This window comes from Chenopodium album, chromosome 24 (assembly GCF_948465745.1).
Source record: "Chenopodium album chromosome 24, dcCheAlbu1.1, whole genome shotgun sequence".
Classification (NCBI taxonomy): domain Eukaryota; kingdom Viridiplantae; phylum Streptophyta; class Magnoliopsida; order Caryophyllales; family Amaranthaceae; genus Chenopodium; species Chenopodium album.
In genome coordinates, this window is record NC_137857.1 from 5,755,787 (window position 1) to 5,773,578 (window position 17,792).

General features: G+C 34.8%; 2 protein-coding genes across 3 annotated transcripts in view; both read left to right on the forward strand.

Annotated features, from left to right (window-relative positions):
* Window positions 1-615: 615 nt before the first annotated feature.
* LOC145610321 (sugar transport protein 7-like) lies at window positions 616-3,810 on the forward strand. Its single transcript, XM_081665648.1, has 4 exons — window positions 616-948; window positions 1,818-2,137; window positions 2,376-3,002; window positions 3,206-3,810. Exons 1-4 carry the CDS (start codon window positions 804-806, stop codon window positions 3,659-3,661), a joined length of 1,548 nt encoding a protein of 515 aa, XP_081521774.1. The 5' UTR covers window positions 616-803; the 3' UTR covers window positions 3,662-3,810.
* Window positions 3,811-8,743: 4,933 nt separating this feature from the next.
* LOC145611070 (protein ENHANCED DISEASE RESISTANCE 2-like) overlaps window positions 8,744-17,792 on the forward strand; it is a 28,054-nt gene continuing 19,005 nt past the window's right edge. Inside the window, exons 1-7 of one of the 2 annotated variants that reach the window (XM_081666300.1) lie at window positions 8,744-9,178; window positions 10,682-10,756; window positions 10,910-10,963; window positions 11,631-11,696; window positions 12,003-12,061; window positions 13,386-13,462; window positions 14,769-14,891. In XM_081666300.1, the coding sequence (XP_081522426.1) occupies window positions 8,954-9,178; window positions 10,682-10,756; window positions 10,910-10,963; window positions 11,631-11,696; window positions 12,003-12,061; window positions 13,386-13,462; window positions 14,769-14,891 (679 nt within the window). In that variant the 5' untranslated portion in view covers window positions 8,744-8,953. The remainder of the gene's footprint in view (window positions 9,179-10,681; window positions 10,757-10,909; window positions 10,964-11,630; window positions 11,697-12,002; window positions 12,062-13,385; window positions 13,463-14,768; window positions 14,892-17,792) is intronic. The other variant, XM_081666301.1, reaches the window with a different exon arrangement.

Below are 17,792 nucleotides of genomic sequence, written 5' to 3' on the forward strand. Positions count from 1 at the left end.
TACAATAAGTTGTAATTTAAGTTTCGTTGTGGATATAAATGATGATGATGATATGACAGTGGATATATACACACTCATCCATAATCTAGATTATATATAACTACAAATGGTAAATAAATTTTGAGTATTAGCTGTACTTTATCCTATTAAAATCAATGTAGATTTATGTATGATTACGTAGTTACTCGTAATTTCTCTAAAAAAAATAATATTAAAAAAAAAAAACCATGTAGTTATTCGTTATTTTGTTAGAATAAAAAGAAAAAATAGTCTATATGACTAGTCATATATATATGTTGAAAAAAAATGGAGGAAGTATTACGGATTATTAAATTGAGAAGCTGAGGTAATAAAGAAAAAGAAAAAAAATCAATGAAAAGGATAGAAGCAAAATGTTAAAAAATCAATGAAAAGGATAGAAGCAAAAATGTTAAAAAGAGAGTAAATGGATTCACACTATAAAATAAGCAAGGAATGAGTGATTTAAGTTAGCCATTGTAATTACATTAGGATAATAATAGGAAAATTGGGGTATTAATTAGAAGTAATTATTGAGCTAGGGATAAAGACAAGCAATTAAGGAAATAAAGAAATACAAATACTAAAGAGAACCCATTCTATCCCTTGCCCACCACCAACCTTCCTCTCCTCTTCTCCCCTGTCCTCATTTCTTATTTGTTTGTTTCTAAGTTAGTTGGTAATTACATATATAACATATTACAGAGAAAAAAGAGATATACATATATATAAAAAGAATTATATTTTATTTCGAATTCATTCATTCTAGCAAGAGGTGAGCGATAATGGCAGGAGGATCGATAGGGGCGGTGGGAGTGGCGAAGGAGAGAGCAAAAGATTACAAAGGAAAGGTGACATCTTATGTTATCATTGCTTGTATTGTTGCTGCTACTGGTGGTTCGTTGTTTGGTTATGACATCGGCATTTCAGGTCTCTTTCCTTCGTTTATTTATCATATATTATACTTTCATAAATGTAATTCCACCATGATTAACCCAGAATTAAGTTATTGGATCTAACATAATCAGGCCAATACTCATATAGTCGTATGTATTATTACAGATACAAGAAGAAGTAACGTGCATCCTGCCTAATAATTTGGGTCTTAATTAACTGTATTACTTATATTTAGTTATTTTAACATAATACATCATAAAAACAAGGCACGCACTTCCATTCTTTATGCTGTCTGATCTAAGATCTTTTTGGTACTGTAATTATCAACTCAGAGTTTGTTGGAGTACTTTTCTGGTCAACCACACTCTAATAAGTTGGTCCGTACTAATGTATCAATTTTTAGGATGGCCTTCGTCATATGTTACAAGACTTACAACTAAAATTAAACCAAAGATAATGAGCAATAATTAAGTTTCTAAAACCTTATCTTATCCGTATATCATTTAATTCATCACCTCAAGTTAAAAGGAAAACTCATAATTCTACCAATTTCTTGTTTTGGACCTTTATTACTCATTTTACTCGTATTCTTTTTTGTTTTTTTTAACACAGATACATGCATCAAATTATATGCTTTGTTTTGAACATCAAAGTTCAAATAATTTGGATTTCTAATAAAATGAAAAAAAAAAATTAATAAATTATAATGCTAATACTAAATTAGAGTACATTTAAAATGACAACTAATTAAGTAATTATGGACAAAATGGAGTACTCCATAGTCCATACTTCATTTAGATGTGAATTGTGAACTCATGTAGCAACCTCAATGGGTCGTCATATCAACAACTTGGTTTGATTTGTATCGGTTGTTAAAATATGTTCATTTATGGAAACATTAGGTGGAGTGACATCCATGGATGGATTTCTACAACATTTCTTCCATGGGGTATACGTGAAGAAGAAACACGCCCTTGAAAACAACTATTGCAAATTCAATGATCAGGGCCTTGCTGCTTTCACCTCTTCTCTCTACCTTGCTGGCTTGGTTGCCTCTTTGGTAGCCTCCAATGTTACCAGAAACTATGGCCGCAAGATTACCATTATATGTGGTGGCCTTTTCTTCCTTGTCGGGGCTGCTCTTAATGCTTCAGCAGTCAACCTTGCCATGCTTCTCTTGGGCCGAATCATGCTTGGATTTGGCATCGGATTTGGAAATCAGGTTCACTCCCTTGTTTTCCTCTTTATCTTTGTATAAAATTGAAAATATATCACTTCTTAACTTGAACCAAATGGAAGATTTGTGAGATATAGCAGCACATTAAGAGTGTTATACTAGTACATAAATTGGCTATATAGGGCATATGGAAAAGCATCCTGAAAAATTTATGCTGTCACTCACTTACCATCGGTCCATGGCATGCAAAAGTAATGACTAAAATGCAATAATTTGCTTTCAGGCAGTTCCTCTTTATTTGTCTGAAATGGCACCAACACATATACGAGGAGGTGTGAACATGATGTTCCAGTTAGCAACCACCCTAGGGATTTTCACAGCAAACATGATCAACTATGGAACATCAAAACTCGAACCGTGGGGATGGAGGCTATCACTTGGCCTAGCAGCACTTCCAGCAACATTGATGACAATAGGAGGAATACTTGTCCCTGAGACACCCAACAGCTTGATCGAACGAGGATTGACTGAGAGAGGGCGCAAGGTTCTAGAAAGGATCAGAGGGACAGAGAATGTTTCTGCAGAGTACCAGGACATGGTTGAAGCGAGTGAGTTTGCCAAGTCAATTAAGCACCCTTTCAGAAACATCTTACAGCGGAGGAACAGACCACAGCTGATCATGGCCATCTTCATGCCAACATTTCAGATCCTTACAGGAATAAATTCTATTCTGTTTTATGCTCCTGTGCTATTTCAGAGTATGGGATTTGCTGCAAACGCCTCTCTTTATTCCTCAGCTCTAACAGGAGCTGTGCTTGCTTCCTCGACATTGATTTCCATTGCAGCTGTTGATCGATTAGGAAGACGAGCACTGCTTATCAGTGGAGGAATAACGATGATCACTTGTCAAGTAAGTCTTTATGAATCCACTCTGTATATGAATTCCCTGAAAACAACTGTAGAGTTAGACTTCAGTAAATTATGACTTAGAATAATTTTTATAACTTTTAGCATGACTGCATTATATTCTTTTCTTATATTGAAAATATCTTAACATATTGTCTTAATCATAAACTACAACAACAATTGTTACTAACTTGCATCATCAAACAGGTTATTGTGGCAATTATCTTGGGAGTAAAATTAGGAACAGCAGGGGAACTTTCAAGGGGCTATTCCATTATAGTGGTGATTGTAATATGCCTCTTTGTGCTGGCCTTTGGGTGGTCATGGGGACCCCTAGGATGGACTGTCCCCAGTGAGATATTTCCGCTGGAAACCAGATCAGCAGGGCAGAGTATAACAGTAGCAGTCAATCTTCTGTTTACTTTCATAATTGCACAATCTTTCCTATACCTGCTATGCCACCTCAAATTCGGGATTTTCTTGTTCTTTGCTGGCTGGATTACCGTCATGACCATATTTGTATTCTTGTTCTTGCCTGAGACTAAGAATGTACCAATTGAAGAGATGATCCTTTTATGGCAAAAGCATTGGTTTTGGAAGAGAATCATGCCCCAGGAGTCTGTAATTAATGGTAGCTATAGTGGAATAGGTGCTGCTAATTAGCACTAATTGCATAGCCGTTGTAGAATGTATTCATATCTTTTTTTTTCTGGCCCTGATAATTTTTGTGTGTACACTCATACAAGAGAGGCTTGGATATATATATACATAATTTGAAATGAGAGCATTAGCCCTGAACATCTTTCCCACAATTGCTATATATACATCTTCAAAATCACAGTTTATTCCTTTCAAATAAAATAAAATAAAATTTGTAATCTTTCACACTGTTATGTAATGTATACAGACTTTTGTCAAGATAAAATCACTACTTTAACCATTGCTTTGTCAACATAAGCATATAGTTGTAATGTGACAGTATGAAATTATAACACTATACACATGTTCTTGACCCTAAGAAGGTCTAAATGCACAAAACTTACCTCCTTCAGCTATTTGCCTACCTTCACCTCAAAATAATGTTGGATATTCGCTTCAGGAAATAAACTAGCAACAACAGGAAGCTCAGTGATATAGTTCCCTCTTCACAAAGAAAAGAATGTATCTCAAAACATATCATTATTTTAAAAAAAGAAAGGTATCTTGACATCTAGTTCCCTTAATGAAAAATGAGACGCGTTTTAGACAAAGAAACATAAAAATTACAAAGAAGTGACATACACCATAGCAGCTGAGACATTGTCAATTGAATCACCACATAGTGAAAGTCATTATCATATTGATTTTGTAGAAGCTGGAATAGATGGAATCATAACTCCATTGCAACCTGTAAGACTCGGTACACCTGCTGGGGAAGATGGTATGGATTTAGATGATTTATCAAAGCCTTCCAAAATTGAATAATGAAACCAGAATGCATCATGATTTCATTACTCTGCGAATGAAAAAATAAACAAATGAGGTTCATGACTTCAGAAGTTATACAGGTACAGCAATAAAGTTGGATACAGATCAGAAAAAGGACCTTAATCTGCAGCCTTGAAACTCAGTTGTACTTTAAGTGGCCTGTACAAAACTCAAGTATTGGTAGCTAAAAGGACAATGACAAGCAGAAGAGTTCAAATGCAATAAAATAATAACAAACCTTCATCAAAGTGCATGGTTGCTTCTTATAACTCTCTGCTACTCAAGTCATGTCTATTATAATTAACACTAAACAGGATCAAGGATGGTAAAGGCGCCTAATGCTTCTGCTACACCCACTCCTTTAACTGGTCTTTCAAGAATCACTTATGCGGCAAGAAATAAAAAGGGCATCAGCACCAAATCCTTTTACCACTATACAAGCGAACCATCAGAGATCACACAATATCTTGAGTAATTGCAGATGTTATATTGGTATGCTCTATAAATCTATCGCACTGACATGAATCATGAACATCTGCTACAATCCACATACCAATATGCACTATCACCATATTCAAATATAGCCCCTTGAGCAATTTAGGTGACTTTAGATGTTCAGTGAGAAGATGCAACTCATAAGCTGGAAAAAAAGAAGATTCATCCAAAATGATGATCCTCTGCTTGGCCAGACAGGCTATATGAGATTCCTTCATAATTGAACTCGGTCGCATAGTGATGTTATCATAGGAGGGGCGACAAACGCCATCCACACTAATTCATAAGCCAACACACCATCTAACCATCACCAATCTTAAAACACATGAACAAAATAATGAGCATCTGCACCAAATTCACAAACCAATACATAACCGAACCATCATCAATCACACTTCCTGATTATAACATCATATATGCTGAATTGCTGATCCACAAACTTATACGAAATCTAATCCTCATTGATGACAGCCACTTGAGCAGTTGAAACTTGCAGAGAATTATGTCCAATGACAACATACAAAACTAGATTACGCAAACAACATATTGTTACATACAGTATATGATAGATAGTAAAAGATTGAATTGAAGCACAACTTTTATTCCAATACGTGAACGAAATACATAAAAAGATAGTGTTATATCTTGTAAACTACGAAGTACTTTGCAATTGATCATATCATATCCTACTCCATAACAACTAATCAACAACTTCTGCCCAAGAACCCTAATATTAGCCTATCTTCACCAGAGAACATTACTTGTATATTACAATAAGCTGCCATAATTCTGCTTCTAAAAAGACAAATTAAAGTACCTAAGCTATGATTTCCTTCTGGTAAAAAATATCAAGGAAACCATAGAACATCTTGCAGATAGATCGGAAACTGAATTTGATCATCAAATTCTTCAACAATTCTTCAACTACTTCAAATCGAATTCGTTATTCTTGGACGATGAAATTACATCTTGAGCAACTTTCTGAGATCATTCTCCGCAACGCTTTTCCGGACCAAACTCGCGGGGAACGGTAGCGCGCTCGGATGAGGCGAGGAAACCATGGAAGTTGTACCAGCGTAAAGATCCGGAACCCTAATTTGATTCTGTACAACATCGGGATCTGGACCTAATCGTTTCGTGGAGCACATCTGTAACCCTAAATCAAGATTTTCGCCGCCGAACAACAATCTGGCCTTCAATTCTTCGCCTCTCTTGAGGATCTTGACCTGGCCCATAACAGGCGTCTTTAATGGCGGCGATGAAGATAGAGAATCAAGATTACGTCGGCGATTTCCGTCGGAAGGACTCCTTTTGCGACGGCGAGAACGAAGAGAGTTGTGGTTTCTAGGGTTAGGGTTTGTGTTTCGTAAACGGTGAGAGGTGAATTGATCTTGAATAATGCTGTGAGGTTGAAGAATCGCTGCTGTTGCCATTTTTGGAGGAGAAGGTGAGAGAGAAGATGAAAGAAAGAAGAGAAGGTTTTTTTGATTAATTAATTTGAATTGAGGAACAAATTTATAAAGGAGGATTAGGTTATTTATAAGCGATGTTATGATTTTTATTTTTTCGGTTTGGTTTCCTTTTTTAAATTACTCGTATTTTAATTTTCCATATGTATAATATAACGTGGAGTAGGAACCGCCTTTATCACGATTGATTCTCACGCGCGCTATCATTGGTTGAATTTACGATATCTGTGTTTGGCTGACGTGTCTTCTTACACGTGTTACCGAAATAGCCAATAGTTCTAGATTTTTCAAGTGATGAATTGCTAAATATCGCCTCTAACTTTTCACTACCATCTTACCAATTGCCCTATTTGCCCTTCTCGTGGTCCTCTCTTCTCTATGCAATCTCCCCACTTGCCACCACCACCACAAATGTATACCCTTCCACAACATCACCTTGTTTGATCACTTGACTAATTAACACCTTTGTTTATCACCTAGATAAATGCATAGAAAGAAAAGTTTATTTAATGGCAATTCAGTAGATAAATAGGGTTGATATTCCTACTACCATATTAATAAAAACTAATTTCACCATTGGATCTTGTTATTTATGATATCCTATCTATGAGCATGGCTTTCGATAATTTTGATTGTTTTCATGTTAAAAGGTTGGGAAACTATGTTGCTTACGAGGCAATACCCATCTAATGGCTTTGAGCATTTGTATATCGATAACTTCACGCAAGGTGTTGTCTCCCTTGCTGAATTTGACGCTGGCTGATTATTTTTCTAACATATTTTTCTTAGGGTTCGGAATCCTCCAATGTTAAATTAAACTGTGTTGTTAAATTTCATCCTTCTTCCATTGGTTTAGTTAGATGTATTCATGTAAAGATCTAAAATGGGGATTGAATGATTAAAACAAGACACTACGAATAAGGATAACACCAATATTCCCTTATTACTATACAGCGTCAATTACACATACTCTTCAATAAGCACATAGATTACCCTTTTTCTTAACCCGTGATAAACTTTATTTGTTTATCAATATTGTTAACCTATCAAGTCTCAATAAATTCCTTTTACTTCATCCTCTTCCCATCACCTAACTTCATTTAGGCACCACCAACACATACTAGCCACTTCTATTTCTTGCTACCCACCAATCCCACCATCTCCCCAACCCGGCAACACATAAATAATATATTATTAAAATGTTGTACTATTTTTAATTTTTTATGGGCACACACCAGTCTCATAGCAATGCTTTCATTAAGTGTCATATCCTAGTGGCATAATTAAGCAGTTCTTGTCTTAATGTATTGGACCAAAACCTCATTAATTGATCTTTTCGATATTTCCATATATAATATACCGGCTTCGATCAATTAATTGAAACGAATCGAATCAACGCATCGGTCGGTTTATGGTTTTTATATTATAAACGATTAATGGATCCCCTTTGATCATGGTTCGATTTTTATTTCGACTAGAATTCCATAAAATTCTCAAAAAAAAAAAATGAAAGAAAATTTCCGTCTAGTTTTAATGTTCTCACCAACAAATTTCTTAAATTTCCCGGCCATTCTGCGTATAACGTAATAAATACTCTATCAAATGTCAACAATGTCTTAAAATCACATACTATTCATAAAATTTTATACTTTGTAATCTATATAGCACCACAAAGTATCGAGTTTTGAGGTAATATCATTTGATCCAATTTCAATTACTTTATCCCAGAAAAAACTTTCAATTTATGTGAGGAAAGTTGTAAATTGCCTATTAGTCTATTACTATTTAAATTAGATTTACATACATACTACATAGTACATATTTGTTATAAATTCAGTTATATTGGTTATATCTTTCCTCATATATGAACCCACACCCTCAAGTTTAAATACGAGTACTAAAGTATGTAATCAGTTTGTGTTAATCATATTATTTTTCCGATGTAAGATATAAATAAGGATTTTATCATAACATTTATGTAATATGTGGGAAATTGCTCAGATCCAAAAATTACTGAAGTTTCACTAAATACCATATATGTAGGCATATTTAATACCGTACAACGAGTCTAACCAAATCAAGTTTTATTATTAAATTAAATAATATATATATTTACTCGTCTGAACATGAAAACACGTGCACTCGTTTGATTCGTATTTTGTTCATATGCATAGCTCGTGTAGGTTCATTGACACCATCAATCATAGATTCCAAATTTCCCACCACAACAAGTGAACCTCATAGTGTATGAAGAATCAAGAATGTGTAAGGTACAAATCAACATCAAAACAAGAATAAAGTTTTGTGGCCTAAAAAGCAAAAGAAAAAAGAAAAAAATAATGGTAGGTTAACAATAAATAAAACATAGCTTTAGAGCTTTAAAGACTCCTTCCATCAAAGAAACACACAAATTAAGCGGAAACCAGCAACGTGTCAAATGTGATTAAGCCATTAATCTTAAATCAGTGAAATGTGTGGGGTTTCCCTCCATCTTCCCCAAAATTGAATCTTCAGATCGGCAATTATGTCACGGCCAATGAGGCTGAGATCCTTGTCTGACGGCGATGGATCATCGCTGCTATTGAGCGGAGAGTTGAAGAAAAAGAGACCCAAGTTTCAGTATTCTGGTTGGGTGTTTCATCTGGGTACTAATAAGATTGGCCATGAATATTGTCATCCTCGCTATTTGTTTATTCGTGGCAAGTATGTTGAGATGTATAAGCGTGATCCCCATGATCATCCTGGCATTGTCAGTACTTTCTTCTCTATTTTTATTTAATCTGTTTTTGATTATTGATTAATTTTGATTTTATTTCTGGATGTTTGAGTGGTTATGCTTTTCAATTCTGGGTTTACTTGTTTGATATCTTGTTGATAGTATGCAACATTAGTGGTATGCTCAATTTTTGCAATTATGACAACGGTTTAAAATGAAGAATTGAGCTAAAACCTTTGATAAAGACGGTGATGTTATTCAATTAGTGGGTATTATTTGAATGAGGTGGAATTTGGGAGTAGATACAGGAATAGGATGTGTGTGCTATGGAACTTCAACTTGAAATGAGTTGGAACTTGTACATGAGTTGGGATAACACGACGATGAAATTGCTGTTTGCTAGACTGTTTAGATTAAAAGAACATGTGGATGTAACCGAAGCATGGAACTGGGGATAAGAGGGGTTTAATAATGGACAATTAGAAATGATTTTAGGCTGATATTCAGGTCTTGGGGAAGCTCATTGATAGAGAGCCTAAATTCTTTTGTTTAACTGTGGACAACACCAAAATTAAGGGATCATGGGTGCACCATAATTAGTATGTCGGAGTCACCAAAAAAATTGAAATTAAACTTAAATGGAAACGATAAATAAACAATCCAATTCTCGTCAAATAATTTGGGTGATATGATTCAGGAAAGGAATTTTTTGTTTCTTTTTTCTCCCCCGGGATTTCAGGGGCTTACTAGTGGCTACTTTCACCAAATCACCAGTCATTTATAAATTACGACGTTCTCAACTTGAAACTAGAAAGTAGTTGGAAGTGTTCCTTTCTATCTTTTTGTTCTGTCTTCTTGTCAAACAAAAATTAGCATTTTCTTTAATTCCTTTGAAAATTATGCTCTATTTTATCTTCTCTTAGTGAGAATGTTTTGGTTAATGGCTATTTTTATATGCATTAACAAATAACGAGCCATGATCCGTGATGAAGGCTATACCTTATCCTACTAAATTTGGTATCTATTTGTTTCTCATTATAATATTCTTAGCATAGCTCCTTATCATACTTGATCATTATTATATCACAATGAAACCCATTCCTTTTCAATTCATGTTAAACATCTTTATTTTTCCCGCTGGTGTGTTTGTACATGTGAATATAACTCAATCTGTTTCCAAATACTTGCAATAATTTGACTTTTGCTCTATTTATACTTTTACTTTGACCACATTTTCACTAATATATATTAAAATCAATTGCTACTGTAATGTTGTTGGATTTGTCTTGATATATATTTTTCACATAAATCATTTTACACTTTTTTACTAATACATAATTGCATATCTTTATTGTCAAATTTGTGCAATGGGGAGTCAATTGTTGCATGTATTCTAGAACAGAGGAAGTACTTGTATTTAGCATCTTTTCCAATCATAGTTTATTTGCTTTCCTAACTATTTTTTTAAATGTCGTCATTATCTTAATAACCAACATACCTTAAGCATCACTTGCACTATTTTTATTCTTGTTGCAGAAACCTATACGGAGAGGTGTTGTGGGACAAACTCTTATGGTGGAAGAGTTGGGATGCCGAAAGGTTAATTGTAGTGTAAGGCACTTGGGTTTGAATTCAATGATACTATTTTCAATATTTTCTCTACTAGTTCTAGCTCATTATCAACTTCTAAATTAATTTCTTAAGATTATTATATGTACTCACTTTTCATTGTTTATTTTTTTTTTTGATTTTTTTTTTCAATAGGATCTGCATGTTCTTCGATTCTACAATCGATTGGATGAATCAAAGAAGGGAGAAGTAAGTGAATTTATAATATCTTTGCATGATTCAATGGAACCTGATTATGTTAACTTTCACTGTAATGGATCTTGAATTCCTGATGGTGTGTTTTTTGGCAAGCATAGCCATATAGGGAGTTAGAAGAACTTTAAAAAGTTGTAAAATTGGCATGTTCAATTAATTAAATTACTCCATTTTTAATGTCTAGGGGATTTAGCCTTGTTAGAGGTTATATGGCATTGTCAGGGTTTATTGCTATTTCTTCTCTTTTAGCTCATTTGCAGATTTGTTATATGAAGTTCAATAAGCAGGAAGGATATAATATAAAGTGGGTGATTTGGCTTGTAAAGAATGACAAGATTTTCTGTAGTTTGGAATCTTCTTTGATTATTTTATGGGAGCCAATCATGTTTTTAGCTTATCTTTGGTCTCACACTCCTGGAGACTTTTATTATTTGCTGCTTGTTCCTTATTGATGGTCCTCCGGGTTATTTATTTTTTCCTAATTTGACAGCAATGTATTTTTCGACTGTGAAATGTATTGTTTATTATGGAATTGCCTCTGTATTTGCATTCATATTGATTACTTTATTGCCTTTGTATATTCTGAGTTGCCTTTTCCTTTTGGGTGGGTGGTATTAGAACTGGAATTTCTTTGAGTAATTTGATTATTTTCTTTCTGAAGATTGCTTGTGCTACAGCTGGAGAAGCTCAAAAATGGTTGGAAGCTTTTGAGCAAGCAAAGCAACAGGTATTGGATTAAAATTTGGTGTTGATTTTAGCAGGTTGTTTCATGCTGTGAAGATTATTACTTAAATGTTGCTATACAAATTGTTAGATGAGATTAAATCTGATTCTATTGTAATTATTACTTTCTCATCCAATATCTGTTAATTATTGTTGAAGGATGGAAACTCCTTTCCAATGCCCCTCTTAAAATATTTATAAAAATTGATTGGGTGAAAAGTATGATGCTATGCTCTCTAAGGTGGATGTACCACTCATATGTTTATTTATTTATTTATTGGTTATCACAGCGTTTACTTTGTTGACACAGGCAGAATATGAGCTTGCAAGAGGTGGAAGAGCCAGAGACAAGCTGAATTTGGAAGCCGAGTATGTCTACTATCCATGTAAATGTTGATTCTTGTATAGATTATTGATCTAGTAAGCTTAGGTTTTTGTGGCCCAAAGAATACCTGTTTCTACTTACCTGCTAGAGTGCTCTTTCTTGTAATGGTAATTGATATGTAGTTGAACACATTGGATGGTTCCATTTGTCTTTCTCCTAGGTATATCTTGTCTTGGTAGAATAAATTGGAATTCTTTTTATGTGCGCTTTCTCAACGCCTCAATTAACACATTCTTGCTCCTAAGTTGTGATGGCACACCTGTTTCCCTCCCTTTCCTCCTCCAAAGGTCACATCATCATTGTATGTCCAACTGTTCCATTTACTTGTCCCAAAAGATCAATATTAAGTTCAATAGTTTAGGCATCGAAGGTAGTTGATATACTCAGGAGCTTACATTTAGTTAGTAAAAAAGTGATCCTGTCAAATAATGAATATATCACTGGAATATATATATCCTGATCCAAATTCATGGCAAGATAAATATGAGAAGCACATTTTAAGTTGTTGCTGATGCTTGATAGGTGGTGGCAGACTAGTTACTAAAGTCAACTTTTTGACCCTTTGACAATTTGCACAGACCTTTCTTTTCTTGTTTCAGTTTGATTATTCTTTGCTTGACTGTTTGTTTATAACCTACTATTTGATTTGAGTTGGACGTATCTGAAGTTTATTGGTGACTTTTAGCTTTAGATTTCCTCTTTTCAATTATACTTGTCTATTGTCCTACTAAAGATGTACTTTAAAGAAGAGATTCTTTTCAATTACCTCTTTCTTGCTAATAGAGCTAGAGAATCTGCAGGTGTTTTAGTTTGGGGTCAGGCCTAAGTTCACTGGTGCTGGTAGAGTAGAAGGTTGAAAGTTCTTTTTGCTCCATCTGGGTATTGATTTTTTTTTTTCTAGCTTGTGCTAAGTCAGATAGCTATACTCTGCATGATGACTGTAATCTGTCCTTTCTCAATCCAGTGTATCAGGTCATGCAGGATTGACTAGCTCTTTTAGTCTTTTCCAGCTCTAATCTGCCTTTTTTGATGATTCTATTGGTTTGAGGGCATTGAACCTCTATTGTTTAGGGGATAGATTCTGTTAGTCTATTTATACTTGCAACAGTTTGTCAAAATTGGAACATATTACTAATTGGCAGATGGCATTGATTGCAGTGTGCTCCATAAGCTGCAGTTTTCTCATGATTTTCTTATAGTTACAATGCCTATTCATCGACCCAATATCTCATGCCTTACATGTTTCCATTTTCTTGGTTTGATTTCAATCTTTTGAATAACTTATGATCTTCTCTCTTCTGTGGAAAGGATTGATCTTGACGCACATCGCCACAGGGTGAGGAAATATGCACATGGCTTCATAAAACTTATAAAAATCGGACAAGGTGAGTTGTTGTTAACTGGTATAGCAGTAAATGGTGATTCCATCTTCTAATAGCAAAAATTGAAAAATTTAATGGTGGTTAGGGAGCGGGACACTAGGATGGCAATTTGTGCTTTTATAGTGGTTTCTTCTGAAACAACTAATGCAGTACTCTCTGAAATGAGATTCTATCTTTGGGTTGAACAAAAGAAATTATTCCTGCTCCATTTTAATTTATAAAACTTAGACAAGCTGCTCCATATAGTTTGGGATATGCAAAAATTCTTCTTGTGCCTAATATTTTTCATTCAACTACATCTTATATTATTAAGATGCTGAACAAACAAAAAAGATGCCAAAGATCAGTGCCCTGTGTTAATGTTTAGGTATCATCATTGGTAGGGATGTAATATTAGGAAAATGAGCTGATCCTTTACCCTGGACTCAACAAAAAGCTTGTGAATATGGAGCTGATGGGTTTCATTAACTCTAGTAGTTTAAAGCAGGATTACCTCCCTATTCAACTTCAATGTTCTTTTTCCTTATTTTTTTGGAAGTTCTTTATTATGTTGTTGTAGCTTGAACACTAACACAAAAAGATCATCACTTCCAATTTTGTGGTAAAAGATTTTCACTGCCTCTGATTACTCCAACATCATGACCAATGTCTAAACACCACTACTCTTTTTCCTGTTACACATTAAGTGACCAACAACAGTAGAAATCACTACCTTTCTTCTCCTATGTTAATTTGAATTATGTCTTTATATTTCAGCAAAAGAATTATTGAATCCTCATGACAACAAGCCTGCCCTTCCAACACACTTTGGGCAGTTATTTTTGGCTAATTAAAATTACTTATAGAAAGGAAAAAAAAAAAAAAAGAAGAGAAAAGCTTAGACAATAAACAGAACTACCTTGTGAAGTTGCCATAGCTTATATTAGTTTTGCTCTAAATAGATAAAATGGACCTATTTCATTACTTTAAGTCTCATATTTATCAAATCCAAACAGGAAAAGAATTGCTCTCCCCTTTTAAGAAGAGGGACAGAGAGAGGGTTGCCACTTGGTGAGTTGTAGAATATGTGTATGGCTAGTCAGGAAAGTAGTAAAGTCTTCCCTTATATTCGCTAGAATTTTAATAAGGTAAATCTGTGAAGTGTCTATGCGTTTTGGATTCTGTATGGCTTATATTACAGATATACCTATGTTGTGGAAGTATGTTGCTTCCAATACAATGTTAAACACTTTCTAGATATATAAGAACTTCTCTTGAACTTATCTCTTTTAATGAGAAATAATTATTCATTTCTCTATTATCAATACAGAGCCACTTTTGCGACAATCATCATCCTTGGCAGAGAATGCCCGGACAGATGGCTATATGGGAGTTGACGGAGATGCTGATGCAATTGAAGCACATACATGGAAATGTGTATGCACCTTGAATGGTTAGTATTTGTTATTAAGGGTGTAGACTTCTAATTGATAAGTTGTTCTTGTAAATAATTTGGCTCTTAGTTTCCTAGCTTCTTAACTGTATTGTCCAGTTTCCTTGTGTGTCCATGACAGGGTAAAGTCGTCTCCCCTAATCAAAAGTAATACCTAAGTCCTCTAACTAAAGTAGATAGGGAAGTAGGGTCGAATCCACAGGGAAACTGGACTTTCTACTCCTAATTAATTAATATAATCTAAATTATTAAAGTAACCAATTTGTTATTTTTAATATGAAACTATACTACGAAGATTAAGTTTAGGGAGAAAATCAATAATAAGAATGCCTAGGGTCACAGGTTCACCAATAATTAATATTCCGGGATAAAACATAACAATCAATAATTGGCATTGCACAAATAACATGATTAACAGGCTCTCGCAATTTATTAACCAACATAGATCTAACAGGTTCTCGCAATTTACTAGATCTAAGTTCCTATTGAAAATAGCCTTTAATATCAAATTAACATCTGCTCGATTCATCAATTCAATATTGCTAAACATTCACAATCAAATTACATCTGCTCGATTCATAATCCAATTGCAAAGAGTTAAAACAATTCAATAAGAAATTATCATGCAATATCAATAATCAACAATAATAAATTATCCCTTCATATTAATTGTGGATCCCCCCAAACCCTAGAATTAAACTACTCAGAGATAAGTAAAACTAAACAAAACATAATAATTAAACAAGACATGAAGAAATTGAATGAATAAAATACTGAGATTAATTTAGAGAGAAATCGTACCAAGACGGCGGAATTACAATTGAGTTAAGGAACAAGAGAGAATAAAAGTCTAGAGAGAGAAAGTCTAAGTAGAGAGAAGGAGAATAAAAACTAGAGTAAGAGAAGTAATGAAGAAGTATCTAATCTTGCCTAATAATAACACATTAATACTAAGCAAGTATTATTCGCTAAGCAAAACTGATCGGAAAGCTAAAATTCCTAAAAGCTATACTCGCGCCCGGTCGGGCAATGGCTCGCCCGACCGGGCCCGCCTATTTTCCCTCAAGAGTTATCTCGCGCCCGCCCAGGCGCGTCTCCGGGCACGAGAAGTCGTCAAGCCTTGCTTCGCCCCGCCCGGCCGGGCGCGCCTTCGGGCGGGGCCAATGGTCCGGGCCTCTTCTCTTGGGGCAATCAATTGGACTTCGCTTGGGCCTTTATTCTTCGGCCCAATCCGAGTTTCCTCCTTGGATCTTCATAACCAAGCCCTTAGTCACCGGTCGATACCTCCGATCGGTCTTGGGCTAACGAACTGGGTCGCGGTCTTCCAACACTTGTAGATGCTCCTCAAAAAAACCCCGGGAAAATGCTCCAAGCACGCAAATTCCTACAAAACTCAAGCAAAACTACCAAAGCACTGGAAAACACAAATTAGTAATAAAAGTGGCTCGTAGGAGCCAAAAACACTACTAATTACGACCAAGGGACGGGGATTAATATATATGTAAAATGAACACATCAAACTCCCCCAAGCCAAACCTTTGCTTGTCCCTAAGCAAAGAGCTCCTCAATGAACAATAAAACACGCCTCACCCCAATATAAAAATCAAGCACAAACGATTCAAGGCAAATCAAGTGAACATGCTTCAAAATCAACCAATCCTATCCATCTAAACACCCTTCCTCCCCGACAATTGTCAAGTAGAGCAAACCACAAGAGCATATAGAATTCAAGACTAGTGCTCACACACTCAACTCTCATTTATGTGGCGAGTAAAGATGTACTCGATCGCTCTCCATCCCAATCCCTTTAATGTGAACAATGCCCTCCCAAACTCACAACACTCGTGTGTTTAAAAAGACATACACTCAACCTAATAGTCGACTCGGAATATGTCAAGTCATAACTTGCATTGATAAACAACACTTTCACATTTACACAACTCTATGCACAAGGTCAAAAGGTCTTTTAAGCTTGTAATGTAAGGCTAGGGTGAAAGGGTAGGATAAATTTGGGAATATGTGAGAGAAAAGCTATGCTAAAAGGGAGCCATATCCTAATAAACTCATGACCAAAAATAATGATCATACACATCTCCAACAAAACTAAATCCAACACAAATCCACCAAATATACTCCAAACAAAATAAACAATCCCAACACTCACAATTTCACTCATAAAAATATGATAATATGGAACAGGAGTGAATAACAAACTTTGAACTCATAACTTGAAATATTTACATTGAAACTCAACTTTTTTTTTTCTTTTCTTTTGATAAACCTTCACTTAGATAATTTGAACATCAAACACTTTTTTTTCTTTTGCTCTTTTTTTTTCATTTTTTTTTTCTAGAAGTTCACCTTTTTTTTTTTTTTTTTTTTTTTATTTTCTCATTTTTTTTTCTTTTTTCTATCACACTTTTATTTTTCAAATATATACACTATAAAACTCATCAAAACAAAAATATGATCAAGAACAAATAACTTCTCAAACCCACCCAAATTGTGCAAATAATGTGCACACTACAAACTCCCTCACCTCACTCACTAATAGCTCCCCCAAGCCAAGCTTGGGACTAGTAACCAATGGGGCAAATACGGCTTGCAATGTGGCTAAAAACAATAAAAAGTCAAGGCAACAACATGGGTAGCAAGAAGGGAACAAATATATCTAAATAAATCTGAAGGCTACCTAAAGAACAAATGCCTTCGTCCTCCACATGTGCATAATAATGAGCCATGAAACACTACTCATAGTTGCAAACCAATACTCAAATTCATTGACATACCAGGAACTAAACACACATTCCTAACCAAATCAACTAGTCAAGCACTATATTCACATGTAGTTGGACAAAATTGACGCATGTTTAGGAATCCAAGTAATTAAACTTCAAATCA

Coding starts and splice junctions, on each gene's coding strand:
- LOC145610321 (XM_081665648.1), top strand. CDS start 804: ATGGCAGGAGGATCGATAGGGGCGGTGGGAGTGGCGAAGGAGAGAGCA. Junction 2,138..2,375: donor GCATCGGATTTGGAAATCAG/GTTCACTCCCTT, acceptor ATTTGCTTTCAG/GCAGTTCCTCTTTATTTGTC. Junction 3,003..3,205: donor TAACGATGATCACTTGTCAA/GTAAGTCTTTAT, acceptor ATCATCAAACAG/GTTATTGTGGCAATTATCTT.